Genomic DNA, 22,825 nt, shown 5'->3' on the forward strand with positions numbered 1-22,825 from the left:
CAAAATAAGATTCAAAGGCTAAAGCAGCCCCAAGCCCAATATGCCCAAAACTTACGAAATCCTTAAATCTTCACACTATATATGTTACTTTCTGCTAAACACTTTGTGGATTATGAGTCTATTTCCATTCGAGAGTTTTGCAGCTGAAATGCCACTGTTTGTGTGACATCATGAATCAGGCTTTATAACCACACACCGCTCCTCTGTCACCCGCTCAGGCTCTTCTGCTGCAGGGATGTGGCTCCTTCTGCTGTACTTGCACCTTTCAACCGCCCATGGTGAGTAGATCCTGCAGAGCATTATTCCTCGAGAACATGATATTTACTGATACATTCATCCTGCATTCATGTGTGCCCAATACATGCACAGCTAGAAAAAAAAGTAATGTTAAAATGCTTAACCTAAAAGGCTTTAAATACTCAGTACAGAAGGTGATTTACATTAAATGTAACTGATGCCATCAAAATCAAACCTTCTAACGTGTAATTTTTACTTCCTCAAAGGAAAGACACATTAAATCAGAACCAGATTCAAACAACAATATACAATATAGTGCATTATATTACATACAAAGTTTATACATGATTATATTATAAACCACAAATAATACCACATTTCAAAAGCCACTGGCCAAACTGTATATAACATTTTTTTGCTCCAGAAATACTAACCCTACATTAAACATGGGTGTCAAATGTGTTCATTATTACCAATTCATCGGACTCTGTTAAGTTTTTTTTTTACTCTCTCTCTCTCTCTCTCTCTATATATATATATATATATATACACACACACACACACACACACACACACACACATATATACATATATATATATATATATATATAGAGAGAGAGAGAGAGAGAGAGAGAGAGAGAGAGTCTGCATTGGTAATGTGGGATTTACTTTTTTTTTTATCCTACGAGGACCAGTTGTTGAGCCATTCTAAATATTCTAAATTTAGCCATTCTTAATTCTGTCAAGGCATGGATGCATTTTATTGAAACATTTCAACCCCTTAGAGACGTAGGGCACACCATGAAATCACTATGACCATTAAATTATATCAAATGAATGTACTTGCTGCATAAAACTTCAAAAAAATGTTTTTGATTTATTTAGCCTTTTTTGTGTTAAATATCCATTGTGGAGTATTTTAAATAAAGAACTGAAACCATTTACATTTATATTGTCTAAAGCTTATAATTTTGCTTAATTTGTTTCATTTTTATAGGTGTTTTATAGCAATTAAACATGTTTCAGGCAAAGTACTTATTAAGTGTTACAGAAATAAAAATACAATTCTACTAATAAAAATAAATGTTATTAGTGTAAACTGTCTTTTTAAAATGAAATATTTTTAATGATCAAAAAATCCCGAGTAAGATTCAATATTTCTAACCCGGTGATCTCTGGGTGGGTAAGACTGCAGGCTGCAGTTTACTGGGCAGGCGTGTGGGTTCATGGTGCAAAACTGCTGCCGTTTATCTCTCAGCATCTGCATCAGGTGATCTGTGGTGAAACCTTCAGCAGAATTGGTGGTGAACACAGCATCAGCCTACAAGACTCTGTCGTTGCTGAATTTTCCGCTTGGAAGATTTGAAGATGTTTTTTTTTCAGCATAAAGAGGCTCAATGGAGTCTTTATGAAGATTTGATTGAAACTTGAGGCTGAGAAATATACACAATATGGTTTCCAGCATGCGTAAAAATTCAGTCGTGTGCATTCATGATTCTCTCCTCATCAACTATATAGCCTTTCCCCAGTACTCGGAGATATAATATTCAGAGCTGAAACCAGAAATTGATAAAGTTTGGCGAGTATGATTTATAAAAAACAGAAGGGTCAATATCTGCATTCGTCTTTGATTTAAACGGCAGTAGAATGACTTCCCTGCCCAATATAGTTTTCTTAATGCAGTTTAGCATTGTGCGTCATTGTGTTAGTATAATGAATAAGTAATAATGGTATCACTAGATAAACATACCGGTTCACTTCAGTCAACAAAAATGTATCTGTTCAATCCAATGATCGTTTTGGGGGATGCTTTCATGGCGTAATACAAAAATTCAGATTTTTTTTAATTAAAAGCACTGATAATCTATCTGCATGTTTGCTGGGTCTCAACACGATTATAACAGTGATCACATTTGTTTTCCTGGTGGCACTATAAAAAAGTGGCAGATCGAATAATTAAGACAAAGGAACAGACAGGACCTTGTGCTCAGTGTTGCCAGTTTGGGTGGTTTTGGGAAAATTGCATGAGGTGGATGATTATTAAATAAGCCAACCTATTATTTAACGAAATAATACAATCATTGCCATGGGCTCCTCCCATATTAAATTTTGTTCATAAAAATATCAGAAATAATCACAGTCCAATGAAAAGGTCTGAGTTTGCAGCTTCTTCCTCCTCTCCAACTTGAAACCATTAATTAGTGTAGCTGCACTGGCAATGTTCCCATGTGCTGGACCTCATCTAGCTCTGTCCATTCTTCCCTGCCCTGACGGATCCCTGACACTAACATAAAATCTTTTTCTCCTTCACCGCAGGAAAAGATCGTTTGATGCTGCATGGCGGGGACAGCCCGTGCTCCGGCCAACTTAAAGTCTTCCACAACGGAGAGTGGGGCTTTGTGGGACATGGATTTTGGAGTGACGAGAACGGCCAAGTCGTCTGCAGAAGTCTGCAGTGTGGGGGCTACTCAAACAGCACTCAGCTTGTATTAAAGGAGGGAAAACTCTGGATGAATGATGTCAGATGTGAAGGAGATGAAGAAGATCTGTGGGACTGCAAATCTGCTGAGTGGGGAGCTGTGACATTTGAGAAAAACTGGCACGTAAGCGTCACATGCAGTGGTAAGTGAATCATTGGTCCCTATTTTGATCACACAACATGGACCATTTTTATGCAAAGTTGTTCTATAATCTTCTTTACCAAACCAGGACATGCATGTTTAGGTGTAGTCTAGTAATCTGACAAAATTGTTGTGCTGACCACTAAAAACAAGAATTAGATATAACAAATCACAGTAACAGTAATGAGCAACTTAGAAATTGGTGCCTTGCTAAGTGACCAAATGGTGATAGGTGGGGTTTGAACTAGTTACCCACTAGACTAATAGGCAGAGGTGTGGACTCGAGTTACATGACTTGGACTCGAGTCAGACTCGAGTCATTAATTTGATGACTTTAGACTCGACTTGACAAAATGTAAAGAGACTTGCAACTCGACTTGGACTTTAACATCATTGACTCGTGACTTCACTTGGACTTGAGCCTTTTGACTTGACAAGACTTGCTGTTTCCCAGAAAACCCAAATATTAAAACGTATGTTATTACCGAACGCTCTGTATCTTTCAATGTCTGTGTATATGTGCGTCTGTGCGCGTATTTGCTGTCGGCAAGACATCCAATCAAATTAGATCCACGTTGTTTTGAGCCAACAGCATCCATCCAATCAAATTACAGGACATCCAATGCAGTGTAACTCTCAAATAACGCGCCAGTTAGACAAAATTATACCAAAGATAGTTTCGTTCGGATATAAAAACTACGAGGTGGTCAACAAAAAACGAATAGCAGTATGCAAAACATGCGGGTCGAAGATTACAGACGGAGATGCAACAACTTCCAACTTCGACATTTGAAGTTGCACAAAGAACGGTAAGTTCTGAGTGAATGCTAACGCTTATTTGTTAACTTTTCTTTGCTGTGTAGTTAAATCAGTGAGGCTGTAAACTCGCTGTTAACGTCGCAAACTGGTAATCTGTCCACTGCGAGTTGACTCCCTTAATTCGTAAATTTATTAAAGTGATTTTTTAAAACCTGGTAGGATGAGGTACTTATACATAACATTAGCCAATGTACAGTATCGCACACAATAGACGGCGGTCAGCAGCAACGTGTATTTTAGCCACCAACAAAGACATACAATACATACATATTAGTGGTGGGCCGTTATCGGCGTTAACGTGAGACTCTTATCAGGCGATAAAAAAAATATCGTCGTTTATCTATTCACAAATTTGTGTTGGGAACTGGGTCTATACTACGCAAGCTATTGTGCTGGAGTTAAATGGTTAGATTTATAAGTATATTTCTTCTTTCTTGTGTCTTTTATGTTCTTTTATTTTGTTTTTGAGACCCGGTTTAGTTCTCTTGGACACATGGCGGGAGTTGTGAGGTGCGTCGGGTTTGTGTGCAAAAAGTTATTTCTTTTTTTTTTTTTGCATGTGTGTTATTTTGTGAATATTTTTTTTATGTTCTTTTAATACTGTATATTGTAGAGAGAGGTGCAGAAAGACGCGATGTTCTGACGCGACCTTGCTTTTTGTACAGAATACACTTTGCACAGAAAATCTCTTGGGTGTCAGCTCATCATTTGTGGTTCAAGAAACGAAATCAAAACGCAGAAGAAGAACCGCTACACTATGATGACTTTCACCTTGATATTTTAGCGCGGATGTATACCTAGCCGAATTGCACTGTAGGGGGCGAGAACGAGTCTTCGAACTGTGAAATTACCACATCAAACGTGACGTGGTAACATGGATGCAGCTTTTTAACGGAATAAACAGTTGGTAAACACAAGTACATCTTATTTTCCACTTCCCGCGGTTAAGTCTGTTATGTTCATGTATTTGTTACAGGACAGGACAAACTGCTGTGGAACTAATTGAAATGCAATATGTCATGGAAATACAATGTTAGCACTTTTTGTGTTGCACTTGTTTTTTCAGATGCGTTTATTCTGTAAAGCAGTGGTTTAAAATGAAGAATATTAAAAAAATATGTGTTAAATGTTAAAAATGAAGTTAATAGTGCAATGTCAGCACTATTTATTTATGCAGTTTCAATTGCACTTGTTTTAATAAAACAATAGATTTTACATATATTTACATATATTTACAAATATATTATTATTGTGCGGTTGAAAAGACTTGAAAGGACTCGAAACTCAAACTGCAGGACTTAGGACTTGACTTGAGACTTATCAGTCTTGACTTTGGACTTGACTCGACACTTGCCTGTCTTGACTTGGCACTTGACTTGGGACTTGAGGGCAAAGACTTGAGACTTACTTGTGACTTGAAAAGCAATGACTTTGTCCCACTTCTGCTAATAGGGGTCCAAGTTCTGAAAATGGAAGGATATTTTACTCTGCATATGTGATCAGTATATTAGCAGACAATTATGCTTTAGTGTTTGTTGCAGTAAGGGTCTCAGTAAGCTTCCAAATGGATGGTTTTGCAGGATGAAGGGTGGTAGTAGCCTAGTGGTTTGACGAGGATCAAATCCCGCTTTCTAACATTGTGTCCCTGAACAAGACACTTAACCCTAAGTTGCTCCAAGGGGGGGGGTTGTCCCTGTAACTGCTGATTGTAAGTCGCTCTGGATAAGGGCGCCTGGTAAATGCTGTAAATGTAAATTTAAATGTAAATGTTAGTCACAAAGGAATATGCGTATATTACTCCCTCCAGAATTTTGTGATGTTGCATTTGTTACAATTAACACTAATGAACCTAAAAACTTTGATCTTGAATTTTTGGATGCAAAACTGCCCAAAAATGTCACAAAATACTGTAGTGTGTGTAGAGTTCACAGACACAAACCCATAGTAGACTTTCATAGCCGAGGCTGTCATCCTCACAACATGGATCCTGGACTACCTCACCAACCGACCACAGTGTGTGAGGACTCAGGGCTGTGTGCCAGACAAGGTGGTCTGCAGTACGGGAGCCCCTTCTTCACCATCTGCACTGTCACACTTCACCTACAATTCCATTAACTACTTCCTGCAGAAGATCTCTGATGACTCTGCAATGTCTCTGGTCTCATCACAAATGGGGACGACAAGGCGTACAGAGAACTGACTCGGGACTTTGTGGACTGGTGCCAGCAGAACTACCTCCAGATCAACACTGGAAAGACCAAGGAGCTGGTGGTAGACTTCCGCAGGCACAAACGTCCTCCATTACAACCACGAAATATCCAGGGTATGGACATTGAGGCTGTGGAGAGCTACAGGTACCATGGTGTTCATCTGACCAATAAACTGGACTGGACTCACATCTCCGAGGCCCTCTGCATATTATTTATGTATATACTGATATATTTTTATTTTTACAGCTCACATCCACATTTTTTTTCTATTTATTTGTATGTTGAACTTTTGACACTCTACAGTCAGCATATTTGAATTTGAAATTGCTTTTTGCCGCTCTTATCTTGTAACGTCCACCTCCTGTCATGACAATATAAATTTCCTACTTGTCGGACTCGACTTATCTTATCCTTCAGAAGTGTAAATCAATTACAAATAGCCATTGTCAAGCTGACATTTTTTCTGCATTGTAGGTGAAGCAACACGATGGAAGCCGCGGCTGGTGATGAATGGAGTGGAGGGGTGTGCAGGGATGGTACAGTTTGGTAAAGAACCTAGCGAGGTCATTCATTTGTGCCACAAAAATTGGAGTAAGTATATATCTGGCTCTATATGTGGCTTTACTGCATTTTTGGGAAATGTGGCCTTTTGTGTTTTGCATGATTTACACCTTTGGAAAATCTTCCAGTGTTCTTTTCTTTGAATAATAATAAAAATAATACAAAAAAATTCAAACAGCATTTAAAATACTATCCTGCTTTAGATATAGAGGAGGCACAACGAGTATGTTTGGAAGTGGGCTGCTCCAAGGCTGAAAATATTACCAGGATACGAGCTGACCCCGGGATTACGTATAACACGAAAACCTTCAGCTGTGAGAAAGGCATGGATTTCCTGTGGCAGTGTATAGACTGGAAATCTACCGAAGTGTGCGCTGAGCCCATCGCAGTCATCTGCTCTTGTGAGTCCTGTGTGAAGGTTGTGTTTAAGCACATGTGGCCGTCTGACACTGATGCAAGAGTCTAGTGCTGTTGCCATCAAGGCTGGGATGAAACACGAAATACGAAAGTTATATGTTACTTTTTTTTAAAGAACTTAGAAAATATGTCAATGAAAATATTTCTTATTTGCTTTGGTACTTTGTTGAGGTTGTTGAGAAATTCACTACCCAGGAGCACCCAAAAAAATTTTCAAATAATTGTACAGCTTTATAAACACTTTAATCTTTGCAAATGATCATGATACAGTATTCTCTCTCTTGCATGGTTCAGTAAACTTGATTTTCTGCACTAAAGTTTAGATTTTGTTACTCCACAAGGAAATAGCTCTGTTCAGCACAAGCTGTTCAAATTCAGTTAGTCAAGTAGGTAGCAGCACTAAAACAAAATAAAAAAGTAAGTAAATTAGTATGTGCTTTTCAGGTCATCAGATATATCGTCTGAAATATGCAAATAGAAGAGAAAATGTCTGCTCTGGAGAGCTGGGAATAGTGGAAAACAATGCCTGGAAGCCACTTAAACAGGCGAAAAACTACACACAGAGGGCAGACCTGATTTGCCCATACCTGCAGTGCGGAAACAACGGCACCATCCAAGAGCAAGACAAGAAACCGGAAGTCTCTCTGAAGTGTGCAGGTAAAATTAAAACTCCACATTATGCATATGTTAACATTTGTGAATAAAACACACACACACACACACACACAAATACTCTCTTTCAGACCAGGTCAAAATATTAATACAGTCCAGAGACGGGATATACGACAAGTGCTATGGATCAATGGTTATCCAGAGAAACAAAACGATGATGGGGGTGTGTGCCAACTCGGACAAGGCCGCAGGGGTGGCGTGCAGAGAGGCCGGCTGTGGCGAACTGGTATTTACCCAAAAGGAAGTGCCAACAGCTATAAGACCAGTAAACCAGTGGAAAGGTGTGGACTGTGATGGCAGTGAGGCTTCTCTGTGGCAGTGCAATCCTTACACAAAGACCTTCGAATCCTGTAAGATGATGAAAATCTACTGCTCAGGTAGGTAACATCTTTTTCTGGGCTCACCAGGAGCCACCCATTCACATGTGTGCTGGGTCCTAATCACCCACAGGTGATCCCTGTTAGGTAGAGGTGATCCCACACCCCCATGCCCTGCATTATGGTTGTCCCATATATGCATGTGCTTTTGTTTCAACGGTGTTTCATTTTTTTTATCGTGTTATTCAGTGTCGAGCTGATGATTTAGTTAGATGTTTTTATTCATCAACAATATTACTTGATGTATTTCATTATAGTTATCGTCACATGATAAAAAGGTTTGTAGACGAAGATATTTTGTGAGCATTTTTTTTGTTGATACAACTGTTCAAACATCTGAAACAGTCATTTGTCTCACAGGTCTCAGGAGATAATTTGTCTATATATATAGGATGCTAGCAATCTTTGCATGGTAGCGTCACTGTTATAAAACATATGGTCTCAATCCTGAGCTTTGCACATAACTGTTTGGGTTCATATTCTTATCTCTTTCTTTCAGCGTTGTTCACTAGATTCTGCAAAGCACCCTTCAAATGTGTTACATTGAAAGATTTCTTACCAATGTTACTTTTTTCCCCATTTGATTGCTTAGAGAGCATAGATGTGCGTCTCTCTGATGGTTTTGATAAATGTGCCGGGCGAGTTGAAATTCGCCATGAGGAAAAATGGTGGAGTGTGAGCAACACAATGTGGACAGATGCAAACTCCAACACGGTGTGTGCACAACTAGGGTGTGGTCAGATGAGCCAACATGGGCACCAGCTTTTTGCCAATGGGGCCACTGCCCTACTACAGCTGAACTTTGACTGCGGCCGAATTGCAGACTCCATTCACAAATGCAGAGTGACGCCAGTGCAGTCTCATTCCAGCGAAGTATCCAGCACAAAACTCATCTGCCGTGGTGAGTTAAGTTCATCCAGACACCAAGGGCAAAACCTCTCACTGCTAATCTGTTTAAGTTCCATTGAATGAGCATGACAAGCTTTACACTTCCATATTCTCCTCCGAACCCAGGTCACAAAATGATATTCCTAGAAGGAATGTCTTCCTGCTCAGGAACAGTGAGAGTACAGCAGGAAAGTACTCAGTTCTGGGTGTCTGGGCTTCCTGTCACATGGAACGAAACATCGGCTGAGTACGTCTGCAGCCAGCTGCACTGTGGCAATGTAGAGACATACCATTATGAAAACCAGACCAAAGCAACCATGATGGAAGTGGTCTGCCGAAATAACACCGGTTGTACACTGGACCTCGCTAAAGCCCCAAGCGAAGCGGTAGCGACAGTCAAGTGTTCCGGTAAACAAAACTCCCGGTTACTTCAACTTCCAAACTCTAATCCACATTGTTCTTTTGGATGATCATTATCCCATTGGCTTTGACAGGCAACGTGACCCTACAGCTGGTGAACAATGAGAACGCATTGGATGGAAATAAGAAAAGGTGCTGGGGGGATGTGGAGGTGTGCGTGGGAGGACGTTGTGGGGGTGTTTGTGAAGACGCCTGGACCCCAGATCTCTCCGGAAAGGTTTGCGCGAGTCTGGGCTGTGGCCACTTTATTCAGCGCAGTGATCGAGAATTGTCGCCCAGCGTAACCATCGGCAGTGTGCACTGTCCAGACCACATCAAGGACATTACCAGATGTAGATATGTTCTTAACAGCGGCTCTTACTGTAGGAGCCGTCACGTCAGCATTCTGTGCTCAGGTACACGTCACACTGCTCACTCCCACAAGAATCCTGCCTGTCACTGCCTGTGTTATTATTACTGTTGCTGTGATTTTCCAGGCAGTTTGAAGGCGAGGCTGGTAGACTCAAGAGACAAATGTGCAGGACGTGCGGAAATCCACTGGTCTGGAAACTGGCTGCCAGTGTGTGCAGAGCACCCGGAGAACCAGAGCCTGGGCGCAACAATCTGCCGTGAACTTAAGTGTGGCACGGTAAACAGTTCCCGCCTTTTTCCCTCCACCGCTTTACAGGCCGGACTGAGGGCCACTTGCAACGGCGTGTTCAGCACCGTGGAGAAATGCACAGCGAACAAAACGTTCTGCGCTGCTGGTTACTTCAGGTGCTCAGGTGAGGCCTCATCTAGACTGTGCATTGCATTATGGGCTGTGGCTCAGCTCAGAGCATTCCATCCATCACTTTACGGCACACTCCATTCTGTCCATTCATTCCATTTGTTCACAGCTATCTATTGGTAGTCTTGTAACTACAAGAAAATTTCAATTTGTTCCTCTATCGTGCGCTCTAGTCTAAAAATAATCTTACTGACGTTTCAGAACATGCTGTAACTCTGAAGCCTTGGTTCTCAAACTGTGGTATGCATGTATGTGCTACCCACTATCACCCCCTACTACCACTATATTAATGCTGGTTATAATGTTGCTACTTGGAAAGCCACATATTTTAACTACTGGTCTTTAACTAATCGATTCTATTTCCTATGTGGTGTCAGACTGGAGCAGGCTGCTGATCACCAACACCAAGTTGGCATGCCAGGGACCTGTGTTCATCATGAGCACCAATGGGCAGCATGCCGTCAGCTCATTTGAAGGACAAACAGAACTGAACCTTATTTGTAAAAACCTGGGCTGTGGAGAATACAAGAACCATGAAGGTGTATCAAAGGGCAACTACACCTGGTGGGGCAAGACGTGGAAATGCCAAGGTTCACAAGCAAGTATCTGGGATTGTGAGGTAGCCAGTGCCCCGACTGGTGCACCGGAAAAGCAGCTGGATATCAACTGTGCTGGTAAGACGATGGGCAAGTAGCACTTCCTTCTGCTAGAGGCCAGTATTTCACCAGAATGGTGTCCACCAAGGGAAAACAAGGATGACTCTCTTTTGCAGACTTCATATTAACTTCTTTCTTACACTAAAGTGCTTTTAATAGACAATCTCTCTATAATTATATTGGAATTACTGCTTGGAATGCCTGAAACAAATCGTCAAATGCGGCAAATTACTGCATATAAAAGATTTTTTTTCATGTTTTCTAGATGGACTAAGGGTTGATCTTTCCAAAAAATGTTATGGTGAGGTTCAAGTGAACGGCAAGCACAAGGTCTGTGACAGCGGCTGGAGCAAACACATGTCTGAAATCACCCCCACGCAGTACTGCAGCATACTTGTTGAAAAACGAGTGACAAGGGAAGCAGGTCGGTTTTATTATTTCTCCTGCACCGGGCAAGAAGTGAGTCTCCTGCAGTGCGCATCCGAGATGGTCGAGTGCAACGGGTCAGTGTCTCTGGTGTTCTCAGGTCAGTCCGCGGTCACATTTACAGCCAAACCCATTGCATTGCTGCTGTCGCTCTTGGTTTAGGTTCACCTGCGCTTCTCATTACAGAAGGTCTGAAGTTTCGCCTGACAGAGGGGTGCGGTGGGGCTGTGCAAGTGAATTACATGGATAACTGGACACCTGCATGCATTCATGGTGGCTCAGAGGCTAATCGTTTATGCACAGACCTTTTATGCGGCAATTTCAGCAAAACTGAAAAGACAGAAAAGGAAGGGCACCCTATACAGATTAAATGTAGTGGCGAAAATCCAAGTTTTTTAAGTCACTGTGTGACGAGAGATGCCGTATGTCAGCACGGAAGCAGAGTATACTGTGAAAGTGGGTATATATACTCTGTAGGAATCTACTGAATACAAGCTAATCTAAACCCAAGCCTGTAACTAACGGCAAAGGTTTGCATTTCAGACTATCAAGAGAAGAAACCATTTGTACGTGTTGGAGCCATCACTGCACTTGCAATTGGGACACTGCTGCTGCTCGTAGCTCTTGGTCTTGTTTTGTGGAAGCGAAAACCCATAATAAATATGATATTTGGTGAGAAAAACAACACCAGGCCTGCGCCTGAAAATGTCCGTCAGCTTTCCATCAAATTTCCATAAACTCGCCACTAGAGGGCGATGTTTCAGTGTCATACAGACTTGTTTCACTTCGAGTTCATGTAATGCCACGTAGAAAATATCTAAAGATTCACGCAATTAATTTTCAGTGTGATGTGCATGGATTTATCAGTCTAAGTATCAAGGTGTATGTCGATCTTCAGGAATCTGCAGTGTCTTTGTATTTATTCCACTTTTTCTCAACAAATGAAAAATATCCAGTGCCCATTAAGACATTAAGCAGAAACTATTGAAAAACATATTCACGTCAGACTCATTTTGTGGAGAGATTTAATTCCTCTCAATCAATACAAAAATAAAATGTGCGGTCGCTGTAGTAATTGCTGGACAATAATTACATTTTCATTTGCCCTTTATCCACAGAGACAAAAGGTCTTTCATCAAAATCCAACTTCTCAGTTGATATGGACATGGAGAGAAATGAAGGTCGGTTACTGAGGTTTGCAAAGTAAATATGTACAGACATTTTTCATTTATCACAATTTTTACAAGTAAATCAAGTAAAATCAAAAGATTAACGTTTAGGTAAGGATGTCTCCTGTCAATGATTCACCAAAAATATATATCTTTACTTTACTTTACTTTACTTAGCAGATGCTTTTATCCAAAGAGATTTACAAGAGGAAGACACCAGCACTTCTCGTTCGATTTCTATAGAATTTTGAGTTCACAAAACTAAGAGCCCTGATAAGGCCTAACTTGTTAGAAAAAAGATCATGCTTGGAGATTGTTAAGTGCTAGACGAATCATTTTTGCATGTGCGTGTGTAAGTGTTTGAATCGTCTGAAATACTTTTTGAATAAGTGGGTTCTCAACTGCTTCGTAAAGGTGGTGGTAGTCTCGGCTAGTCGAATGGAGGAGGGCAAGTTGTTCCACCAGCCAGGGACAACAAAGGAGAATAGAGTTGATTGAATTTTCCCTCTCGTTTCGTGTGCAGATCTGAGAGGGCGTGCAGGAGTGTAGCCACCTAGTAGTGTGTATATCTGTGACAACAGGCAACATAAATATATACGTAAATACCCCTTCTTAGGTCGTGTGTAAACTGTGGTAAATTGACCAGGGTCCTTTTTACTGTATAATCCTGAGTACAACTGAAAAATTCCACCCTTCTAACAGAGAAGGTAGAGGCATCTGTAACTGAAGCCTACTATAACAAAAACTAATAGCTAGACATGTGAGAACATTGCCGCCACAGCTTTAGGTGCAGCACTATTCCTCACGAAAAACAGCCGTCACATAGAATGTAGTCGTAGGCAAGAAGCATTTTGTAACTCAAGTGAATGACTAGCAGATCCAAATTCCATATGAAATGTTGCTGCCTCCATGCAGCTCTTCCAGCCCGTTGAGGTAGCTTCTTCAGCACATCAGTGTGTGGAAAATGTGCCACGTCATTTTCCTAGAAAGATGTCATAGAATAGGAAGGAAACATCACTCTCTTCCGCACTGAGGTGTTGAGCCCCAGTCTGACTTTCTGCTGCATTTTCGTGGCATGATTGCAATATGAAAAGGCAAGCTGTTATTTTATACTACTTTTAAGTACATTACGTTTAAGAACCAGTGGCTCAATTTACCTCAAAGTATTTAGTTTAGTTTGCCCCACAGCCACCAATTTTGAAAAAAAAAAAAAAACAGTCTATCTGAGCAATTCAGGCTATGATTTAGCTAAATAATCCACATGATTAAATACACTAGCAAATTATAAACCCCCAAAAATTAACATAGTTACCTTACCCCCATCTGCTTCTTTTCAGCAAACGAGAAATGAATGTGTGATCACACGATAACAAGGGGCCAAAAGTTTTGAGCATGACACAAATACTGTTTTTCACAAAGTTTGCTGCTTCCTTTTGTATTGTGGCAATTTGCATATGTTCCAGAATGTTATGAAGAGTGATCAGATTAATTGCAAAGTCCCTCTTTGCCATAAAAATGAACTTAATCCCCCCAAAAAACTATTAAACTGCATTTCAGACCTGCTGAGATCATTTCAGTGATCCTCTCATTACCACAAGTGGGAGCGTTGACCAACACAAGGCTGGAGATCATTCTGTCATGCTGATTGTCATGCATTTTACCATCGATGAAGTGATCAATTCTGGTTCACTAGGACCCCTAACTATGAATACAATATTTTTATTCACTCTGTTGTAGTTTCTATACATAAGTCAGACAATTAGAAGGTTACCAAGTAATCTAAAGAGGAAGGTCTTGAGCTGCCGTTTGAAAATGCTCAGTGACTGTGCTGTTCTGACCTCAAGGGGAAGTTAACCGAGGGGCCGAGACAGAGAAGAGTCTAGATGAACGTCTTCCTTTTACCTTCAGAGATGGGGGGACCAGGCGAGCAGTACTGGAGGCTCGGAGTATACGAGGTGCAGTGTGAGGTGTAATAAGGGCTGTGAGGTAGGATGGTGCTACTCCATGTTTGTCTTTGTAGGTAGTATTTTGAACCTGATGCGTGCAGCTACTGGGAGCCAGTGGAGGGAACGTAGCATAGGGGCGGTGTGGGAAAACTTGGGAAGGTTGAAGATCAGTCGTGCTACTGCATTTTGTATTATTTGTAGAGGTAGGATAGTTCATTTTAGAAGTAATTTTCAGTGATGAAGCCCCTTCCCGATTGTTCAGGGCATCTGGAAAAAAAGAAAAGGTGATGCTACCATCAGTCCTGTATTGTGCCTACAGTGAAGCATTCTGAGACCATTCATGTGTGTGAGTAGACTCACACGTTTAAACACAGTCATGAATAAAGATTGGTACCAACACATCCTCCGACAGCAACTTCTCCCAACTGTCCAATAACAGTTTGGTGAAGAACAATGCCTTTCCAGCATGATGAAGCATCAAGGACCAAAGAACAAAACATTTTGGGTCCATTGTCAGGAAACTCCCTGAACCTTCATCCAATTGAGAACTTGTGGTCAGGGGAAAATCAAAACCCCACAAATTCTGACAAACTCCAAGCACTGATTATGAAGGAATGGGTTCCATCAGTCAGGATTCGGCCCAGACGTCGATTGACAGCATGCCAGGGCCAATTACAGAGGTCTTGTATAAAAGAACAAACACTGCAAATACTCACTCTTTGCGTACACCACAGAAAAAAGACAAGGCCGCAAGCTTTGTGAAAACCAGTATTTGTGTCTTTCTCAAAACCTTTGGACCGTATACCATTGCCTGGATACAGTGGGTCGATCAACGTACTCGCTGCTCAACTTGCCCCACTCTCCCCTACCTAGACTTCTTGGTTACAACTACGTTAGAGGTACAGGGTTAGAGGCTGCTGCTTCTGCTCCCTCTCCTATGTTCATCAGTCATCACTTTTTGCCCACGTGAAATTTAGCTGTGGGATGTTGGTGATGAAATAGAAATATCCAAACACTAATACAACCAGCACATCTCTAATAAAACGTCGCTCTGGATAAGGGCGTCTGATAAATATCATGTTTCCCCCGTGATATGTTGTGTTATGTTACGTTGCCACTGGTAAAGAGTCCAGCCTGGGCAGTCAGGCTTCCTCTGAGTACGACGACATCGATGAGGATGCTGTGACCTCAGCCCTGCGTAGAAGACTGGATGGAGAGGCTGCACACAGCCCAGACTCAGAAGAACCTCCTCCGCTACCATGTAAGAACCTCAAGTTTCTGCAGAATAAATCATGGTCTGCTTTCTGAGTCTTCTGTCCAACAAAAGTGGCTGTTGATCTGCCCTTCTCACCAGTCCATGTGGACAAGGAGGGGTCTGAGGACTCCAAGGAGCAGGATGGCTATGATGACATGGAGGCGATGGATGTGGGTGGAGACTATGCTGGGACCGTGGAGAGCAGGGATGCCCGAGCAGAGCCGCTGGTGGAGAACCAGATCGAGACTCAGGAGGAAATGGATCACATGCAGCCTGATGCTGAGCAGTGACAGAGGTGATTCTCGTATTTTAAGATGTCATGCGTCACAGTCATGGCACAAGACACGTGATAAAACCACCAACTTCCTGAATAAGCTGTGCAACTTCGACAACCTGCCGCTAAAGAAAACGCTGCTCTGCTTTAATACTTCACTCGAAATACTTGACGTATTCCACATATATGGTATATTTCCTTCCTTCCTTCCTTCATGTTATGATAAATTGTCCTGAACTGTTGGCTCTTGTAATGTGAGCTGAGCGTTTGATTGGTTCCCTGGTAGACAGATATGTGACCATGATTCGTTGTGCCTTTAGGCTGCCAGTTGTCCAGCAGTCAGCGTAACAACGGTTTTTTTATAAAAATGCATGGATTCTGTCATATTGCAGCATTCTCATTCTCAGTGTGTGCTTTTTTCCCCTTTTTCAAAGGATTTTTAAAGCACCCATGATGTTTAAATATCCCTTGTCCTACAACGTCATGAAACCTAGACACAGTGATATATAAAAAAAATCATTTACATTTACTGTCCCTGACAAAAGTCTTGTTGCTTGTGTACAAATTGACTTCAAGTGCCGCTCAAATATATATCTTCTTTTTATTTTTTATTTTTTTTACAAGAATTGGCTCATTTTATTCCCAACAGCTTTTGTAATAATGTTTCAGTGTAAAACCAAACTGTCAAAAGCTATTCTAATATTAAAAGCTTGGTAAAGCCCATGGAGTAAATTTTTGCAAAGACATAAGTGTTGTCGCCTTGTCATATGAGCTTTCTTTGCTATTCCTGATGACGTCATCAATACATTGTATGAATCCTTGGCAAACTGCATGGATGCAGTCCTTCAAGCTCATGGAAGTCATACAAGATATTAAATTTGGATTTGCTGACATATTTATGTATTTGCAGTCATTTGATTCAATTACTGTATAGGCGGCAAAACTTTTGTCTTGCCAAAATTTGACCTTTCTGTCTTGATTAAATTATAAATCTTTTTTCAGTGAAACTAATTCATTTAAGCGACTTTTGACTTTTGTCACGGACTGTATGTATATATGTACTACTTTACATTTAGTATCTATTATCCACTAACATGCTTGTTTGTAAATGATATGTTTTAACTAGAAATGTAAAAAGTCTTACTTTTCATGCAATAAATGGTTTCAATTTGATATTATGTGTGAAGTTTACCATATATTTAAAAAAAGAACCAATTGCATGATTACTTACATCATGCATTGGTTTTAATTTAAAGGACCCTTTTTACCCTTTTTGTCTAAGCATCCGTGATGGAGAAGCTGAGAAGGAAATTGAGTTTTGGAAATTGCTTCCGTGCTGCGTATTAAACTGTATGAATTTAAATACACTATAGTTTGATGTACAGCACATGAAGCCATTTTCACCTACCTGACCTAGAGACATGTTTCATAAAATAAAAAAGTGCCTTTTATTTAATCACAATTAATCACCTGATCACCTGACATTCTAAAACATAAAGAAAAACATTTAAAAAAATTATTATTAGTTATTAACAAATACTGATAAATTAAATCAACAATAAAACTAATAATACATTCTAAATCAGGTTCAAAGTTATTAATATTTTATTTACCATATAACATTAATTAATCTGTGTAATATGTATAATATAGTTGCTCCTTTTCAATAATGATATAGAAATATAGATTCATACTGGAAACAAATGTTTAATTATGCTATATTAAATTATGTTATCATCATATTCATGCAAATGTGTGTCCGATTAGGATTTATCCTAGCACATAAACAATCTAGTGCAACCTTATTTTACAGATAATTGTAATTTTGCCTGCTGTGACCCTGCAGTAAGACTGTAGGTCTGGTATCCCCGGTGGAGCTAATTTGTAAGTTCTGTCCCCGATGCTCTGTGTAAACATAGAATCTGACCTCGTGTTCTGAAGCCAGGGTCAAAGGTTGTGATGCAAGATTAACATGTCAAGGGAACCTGAAATAGATCCGCGAACATTCCGCTTCTTCATATTAGAACCCTCTTCACATGAAGCAGAACATGAAGCTTTGAGCGCAAGGCTGTGTACTTTTTATATTTATACCTTGATTGTACATGGTGTTCATTAATGTCATTGATGTGGTGGTAGTAGCCTAGTGGGTAAGACTCTCGCCTGTGAACCAGAAGACCCGGGTTCAAATCCCACTTACTACCATTGTGTCCCTGAGCAAGACACTTAACCTTAAGTTGCTCCAGGGGGGGACTGTCCCTGTAACTACTGATTGTAAGTCGCTCTGGATAAGGCCGTCTGATAAATGCTGTAAATGTCTGATGCATTGCAATTAATTCCTTATTAATTTATGTTTCTCTAAGCAGGTCTTGTTATTTTTGGCACTTTTGGCCTGCTGTTTTGGCTCAGATACGGTGCCATGTGCTTCTCCTACTCACAGACCCAACTTTGTTTCATGGTGAAATCACCACATTCCCCCCTCCACTGATGTAACGGGGCTGCTGGCTCTCAGACGGGTACAGTTGTGGCTATTTTCCATAACAGAGGAGATTTATTAATAGCATTCTGGTCCCTGAGCGGGTCCATATCAGCCACGCTCCATGTTCACTCAGAGCCCTCGGGTGTCTGAGGTTTCACGGAGGCATGATGTCATCCATACGGAAAACAAATGACTTTTCATTAGGGGTCCGATGCAAATTCAGCAAATGGCCAAATAATCACCCACTGGACTGCAGATCCAGCCTCACTATCATCACACGGCTCCTTGTAGTAGTGATATCAAGTCATTTTTTTAGCATTAAACCTGTTTATTAATTATATAACTTGACATTATATTATTATTAAATTACAGTCAATAAAAACAGTATATTTATATATGCATTTGTTGTTTATTTAATTATAGTATTCTTTGAGTGTGTGTGTGTATATATATAGATATTAACCTTAACATTTGATTTGATTTTTTAGCTATAATATTAACGTTTTAATTCTGTGAAGTAAGAGAAATCTTCACATTTCAGTTTGTACCCAGAATCCGTCAAATTCTGATATTTCAGTTTACTGAGAAAGAAGTGCCGATCAATTAAAAAATGGTTTGTTGCTCTTCAGATGGGGCTCAGCTTCCTGTGGTAAAAAGAAAAAGAAAATACGCGTCCCGCAGCTCTGGCTGTCTCAAGCGCCACCGCAGCCTCCCTCCACGTTCAGAGTCTCCTGAATTCGCCTGAGAGTTGCTTCTCTCCAAATACTTATGGTTCAGTATTAAAAAAAATACACCTGCTTTGCTACACAATTCATCCTTAATGTTGCAATAATTAAAACCTGGTTTCCATAAATATTTGTGATCACAATGCAAAAAAAAACCCATTTGTATTCATTACAGATCCAATTTTTAGGAACATAGATTATTATTTGAGAGGACATGTGAGGGAAGAAATGGAGTCGGGCGTCCCGGCGAGTAAAACAATGTTTGTACTGGAAGCGTTACGGACACAGACAGCAGGGACAGAGTAGACGGACCCCTGGGGGGGCCTGCTGAAAGATGACCCTGACGAGTGTCACAGCCTAACTATGGCGGTGTGTGTCTTTGTGTGTGTGTGTGTGTGTTGGAGCGCCACACGAAGGCCTCCAGCCAAATATCTCCATGGCATCAAAGAGTGCAGCGTTCTCACCAAGGCTCCCGCAGTGGGACGTTCCTGGACAATGAGATGGCGGACGTCCCTCGGTGAGGTGTCAGCTGCTGATGAGCGGCAGGAGGAAGGAGGGCCTGAAGAAGCCAGTAATGTGACACGCCGTTTACTTCACATCCAGTGAAGTCCAATATATACAAAATGTCTCCGAGAAGTGAAGCATTAAAGTTGTGTCCGTATGTAGTTTATTAAGATAAGTTACAAGGTCATAAACAAAGAAAAACTTACATTAAAAACTTTATTGGATGCAGTATGAAGATCTGCATGGTCTGTTGTTCTCAGTACATATATATCAGAATATTAATATAGTCTTTTAATGAGACATGAAAACAGCATGCTTCTATTCAGGCAGTCGGTATATCTTCATATATTTCATATAAGTAAGTAAAGGGGTGTGCGATATGCACAAAAAAAAAAAAAAAGCTTCAGAATGTTCTGGGATGATAAAGATATATAATTATATAATTAGAAAATATTTTTTTTAATCACCAGTCAACACATTTTAACAGGCATGATTATAATTTCAGTCAGCCGGGAATAAATCTTCTGGACCGCGTCATGTCAGTGAAGACGACCCACGGCTGGAAATGATTTATTCTTCTTCAGGACCACGTTAATCGGAATCGCTCACATCACTCACGCTCTCGAAAGCAACAAGGCATCAGAAGCGTTCCAGATGCTGCATCAGTCGATGTTCCGAAACACCCTGGGAATTTAACCTTCATGCCACCACTTCACTGATGGTGCTGCTCTTGGTCACACTCAGGGAAGATGTGACTGTTCCGTTGGTGCCGCGTCCCCTCACCCAGTCTTCATCCATGAAAGCCGTGACCTCACCAACGCGGCACCTCTGTCCGGCGTCCAGGGCCAGCAGGCTGCGGAACATCTCCAGGGCAGCAGCGGTGTGAACCTTTTCACTGGGACGGCACGTCCTCGGAGGATGGCTCCTGGCGCCAGTCGGCGAACTCCTGGTAGAAATCGTCCGAAGCCGTGCAGCGTTCCCACGGGAAGTAGCCGGTCAGAATGCAGAAGATCAGGACGCCGAAGGCCCAGGTGTCCAAACTGGGCTCCACCTTCAGCGGGGGAGCCCGGGGTTCCTCCTCGCCCCTCTCCACGGCCACCGCGCACAGCTCGGGAGACATGTAGGGCAGGGTGCCGGAGATGAGGCGGATCATGGTGCCCCGTTTCTGGGTGAGCCCGAAGTCGGCCAGCTTCACCCTGCGGCACTGGGTGTCCAGCAGCAAGATGTTCTCCGGTTTGATGTCTCTGTGAACCAGACCGCGGCTATGGATGAACTCCAGGGCGCTGGAGATCTGCTGGACACAGCGCTTGACAGCACCTTCTGGGATGCCCACCTAGTTAAAGACAGAGAGGGAAAACGAGTTATTTACCGAATACCAGAAGCAGAAGCCGAATCCGCCGACCTTGGGTTGGATGACGGCAAACAGGTCCCTCCCAGCCACCAGCTCTTGAGCAAAGCCGTAATGCTCATCGGACTGGAAGGCGATTCCGAAGAGTCCCACGATGCACGGGTGGCAGGACAGCTGCAGGGAGATGCAGTATTCCCTCAGGAAGCCCTGCAGTTTGGTGCTGGATTTGGGCATCACTTTCAGCGCCATCGGCGTTCCTGTTATTAACCCAAAAAAAGAACATTTTATCTTCAACAGCATGTCACGTATGTAATTATGCTTTTTAAACACGCCCATTATAAATGTTCTGATTTCTTTTTTAATTTATGCCAAATGTTGTCTTTTTGAACCCATGAATAAAAATACAAAAAATTTCTTCTTTTTTTTTTTTCAGAAAACATAAGCAACACTAATGAAGTGTACAGTGTACATTGGACATTTATTTGATTTTTAAAAATGTTAAAATCTGAGGGTTGGCTTCAACTTTATTATTTTTAGCTTCTTGCTCTGCTGACACTAAAAAACATCTACAGCATAATTAAATAAATCAACAACTTTTAAAAAGTTTTATCCGATTTAACACGACTTCCAAAATGTTCATATTTATTTATTATATTTATAAATATATTATGTCAAGTTAGGAGTTTTCTATTTTATGTGAGGATTGTGGTATCATGACAAATTCCAGACTCGTACCATGGTGGACGTTGTGTTAAAATAATTGGGTTAAAATTCCATGCAGGCTATGTATATGTATGTCATATTTGTCTGATCCGTCGTCCAGCCGCATTCTGTACCCCTGCAGCGGTGAGTGACCAGCAGCACCTTCCCGTACTTCCCGCGGCCGATCTCCTTGATGACGTTGAAGTGCTCCTTGATCTCCAAGCGGCTCAGGCTCTGAGACATGAGCTCCATCAGTTCGTCAGTCATGCTGCCCTCGGCCGGCCCCAGTTCAATCATCGCTCTGCCAATAAAAAGGTCACGTGACCTAATTAAACCGCTGCAGGTAGCGCTTCCATTACGTGTGGGTGCTGCGTGGTCTGTGGCCTGTGTTTTTTTACGGGCCGCCTGGCCACGCACACTCCCGGCGCTGTCACTCGTCACCTTGTGTTACATGCTCGGCACCCACTTCTTCAGGGGACTCGGGTTTCCACGCTGCGCGCCGCACGCGTCTCCTGCCAGGATTCTGCTGCCATTCGGTAACTTTACAACATCGAGGGAGTGCGTTAAGCATATTTACATTTTTAAAAAGTGGAGTATTGCTGATCAAGTGAACAGTGAAATTATTTTGGGCTGTAAATCCATTGTTCCACCCATCTCTACATTTACATTTACAGCATTTACCAGACGCCCTTATCCAGAGCGACTTACAATCAGTAGTTACAGGGACAGTCCCCCCTGGAGCTATTTTAGGGTTAAGTGTCTTGCTCAGGGACCCGATGGTAGTAAGTGGGATTTGAACCTGGGTCTTCCTGTTCACAGGCGAGTGTGTTACCCACTAGGCTACTACCACCCTCCATGATTCCATGTATGCGTCTGCGTAAAGGTTTAAAAACGAACGAACATGTACATTCAACTTTTGATCCCCACACACTTCAAATCAAAAAGCACGTCCTCCAGGGAGGTCCCCACCTGCTCTGCGGTCCCTCCGTCCCGGGACCACCTCAGCTGCAGCTGTGTCGCAGTGCGGCGTCGCGAGTCTGGAGCGATAGAGCCGCGGGCCCCGGGTCCGTCCGACAGCTGATGGTGCTCCGGCTGCGGCGAAGGGCAGCCGCCCGGCTTTATATGGAGGGGAGCACCTTAGCCGCCCAGGGAAGATTAAAGGTGCTGCTGCCGCCTGTGGTGTCATCGTGGCACCGGTGGGAGTGGGCGGGCCTTTTTCTAAATGCTCCACGCATGCACGGGCCTACACATGCATGCAGGCTGCAGGATGCCCACCCCTCCCCCGTAAAGCATGTTTTACAGTGCAGCCTTGCCAGGATGCACGTCCATGTAAAGCAACACTACAAACTGTTT

At 41.8% G+C, this 22,825-nt stretch overlaps 2 protein-coding genes across 2 annotated transcripts; one reads left to right on the forward strand and one right to left on the reverse strand.

Moving 5' to 3' along the window:
• The first annotated feature begins 235 nt into the window (after positions 1-235).
• LOC114798009 (antigen WC1.1) lies at positions 236-16,484 on the forward strand. Its single transcript, XM_028993366.1, has 17 exons — positions 236-278; positions 2,554-2,859; positions 6,362-6,478; positions 6,652-6,849; positions 7,310-7,522; positions 7,609-7,914; positions 8,507-8,815; positions 8,929-9,210; positions 9,297-9,617; positions 9,699-9,986; positions 10,369-10,665; positions 10,913-11,173; positions 11,260-11,529; positions 11,617-11,745; positions 12,192-12,254; positions 15,315-15,449; positions 15,543-16,484. Exons 1-17 carry the CDS (start codon positions 236-238, stop codon positions 15,731-15,733), a joined length of 3,729 nt encoding a protein of 1,242 aa, XP_028849199.1. The 3' UTR covers positions 15,734-16,484.
• A 3,104-nt stretch (positions 16,485-19,588) lies between these two features.
• LOC114798266 (serine/threonine-protein kinase SBK1) lies at positions 19,589-22,614 on the reverse strand. Its single transcript, XM_074933650.1, is given in 6 exon segments — positions 19,589-20,316; positions 20,318-20,755; positions 20,825-21,027; positions 21,607-21,773; positions 21,914-22,012; positions 22,442-22,614. Coding segments are annotated over 4 exon segments (999 nt in total). The 5' UTR covers positions 21,770-21,773; positions 21,914-22,012; positions 22,442-22,614; the 3' UTR covers positions 19,589-20,121.
• Between the last annotated feature and the right edge of the window lie 211 nt (positions 22,615-22,825).

Source organism: Denticeps clupeoides, chromosome 10 (genome assembly GCF_900700375.1).
Source record: "Denticeps clupeoides chromosome 10, fDenClu1.1, whole genome shotgun sequence".
Classification (NCBI taxonomy): domain Eukaryota; kingdom Metazoa; phylum Chordata; class Actinopteri; order Clupeiformes; family Denticipitidae; genus Denticeps; species Denticeps clupeoides.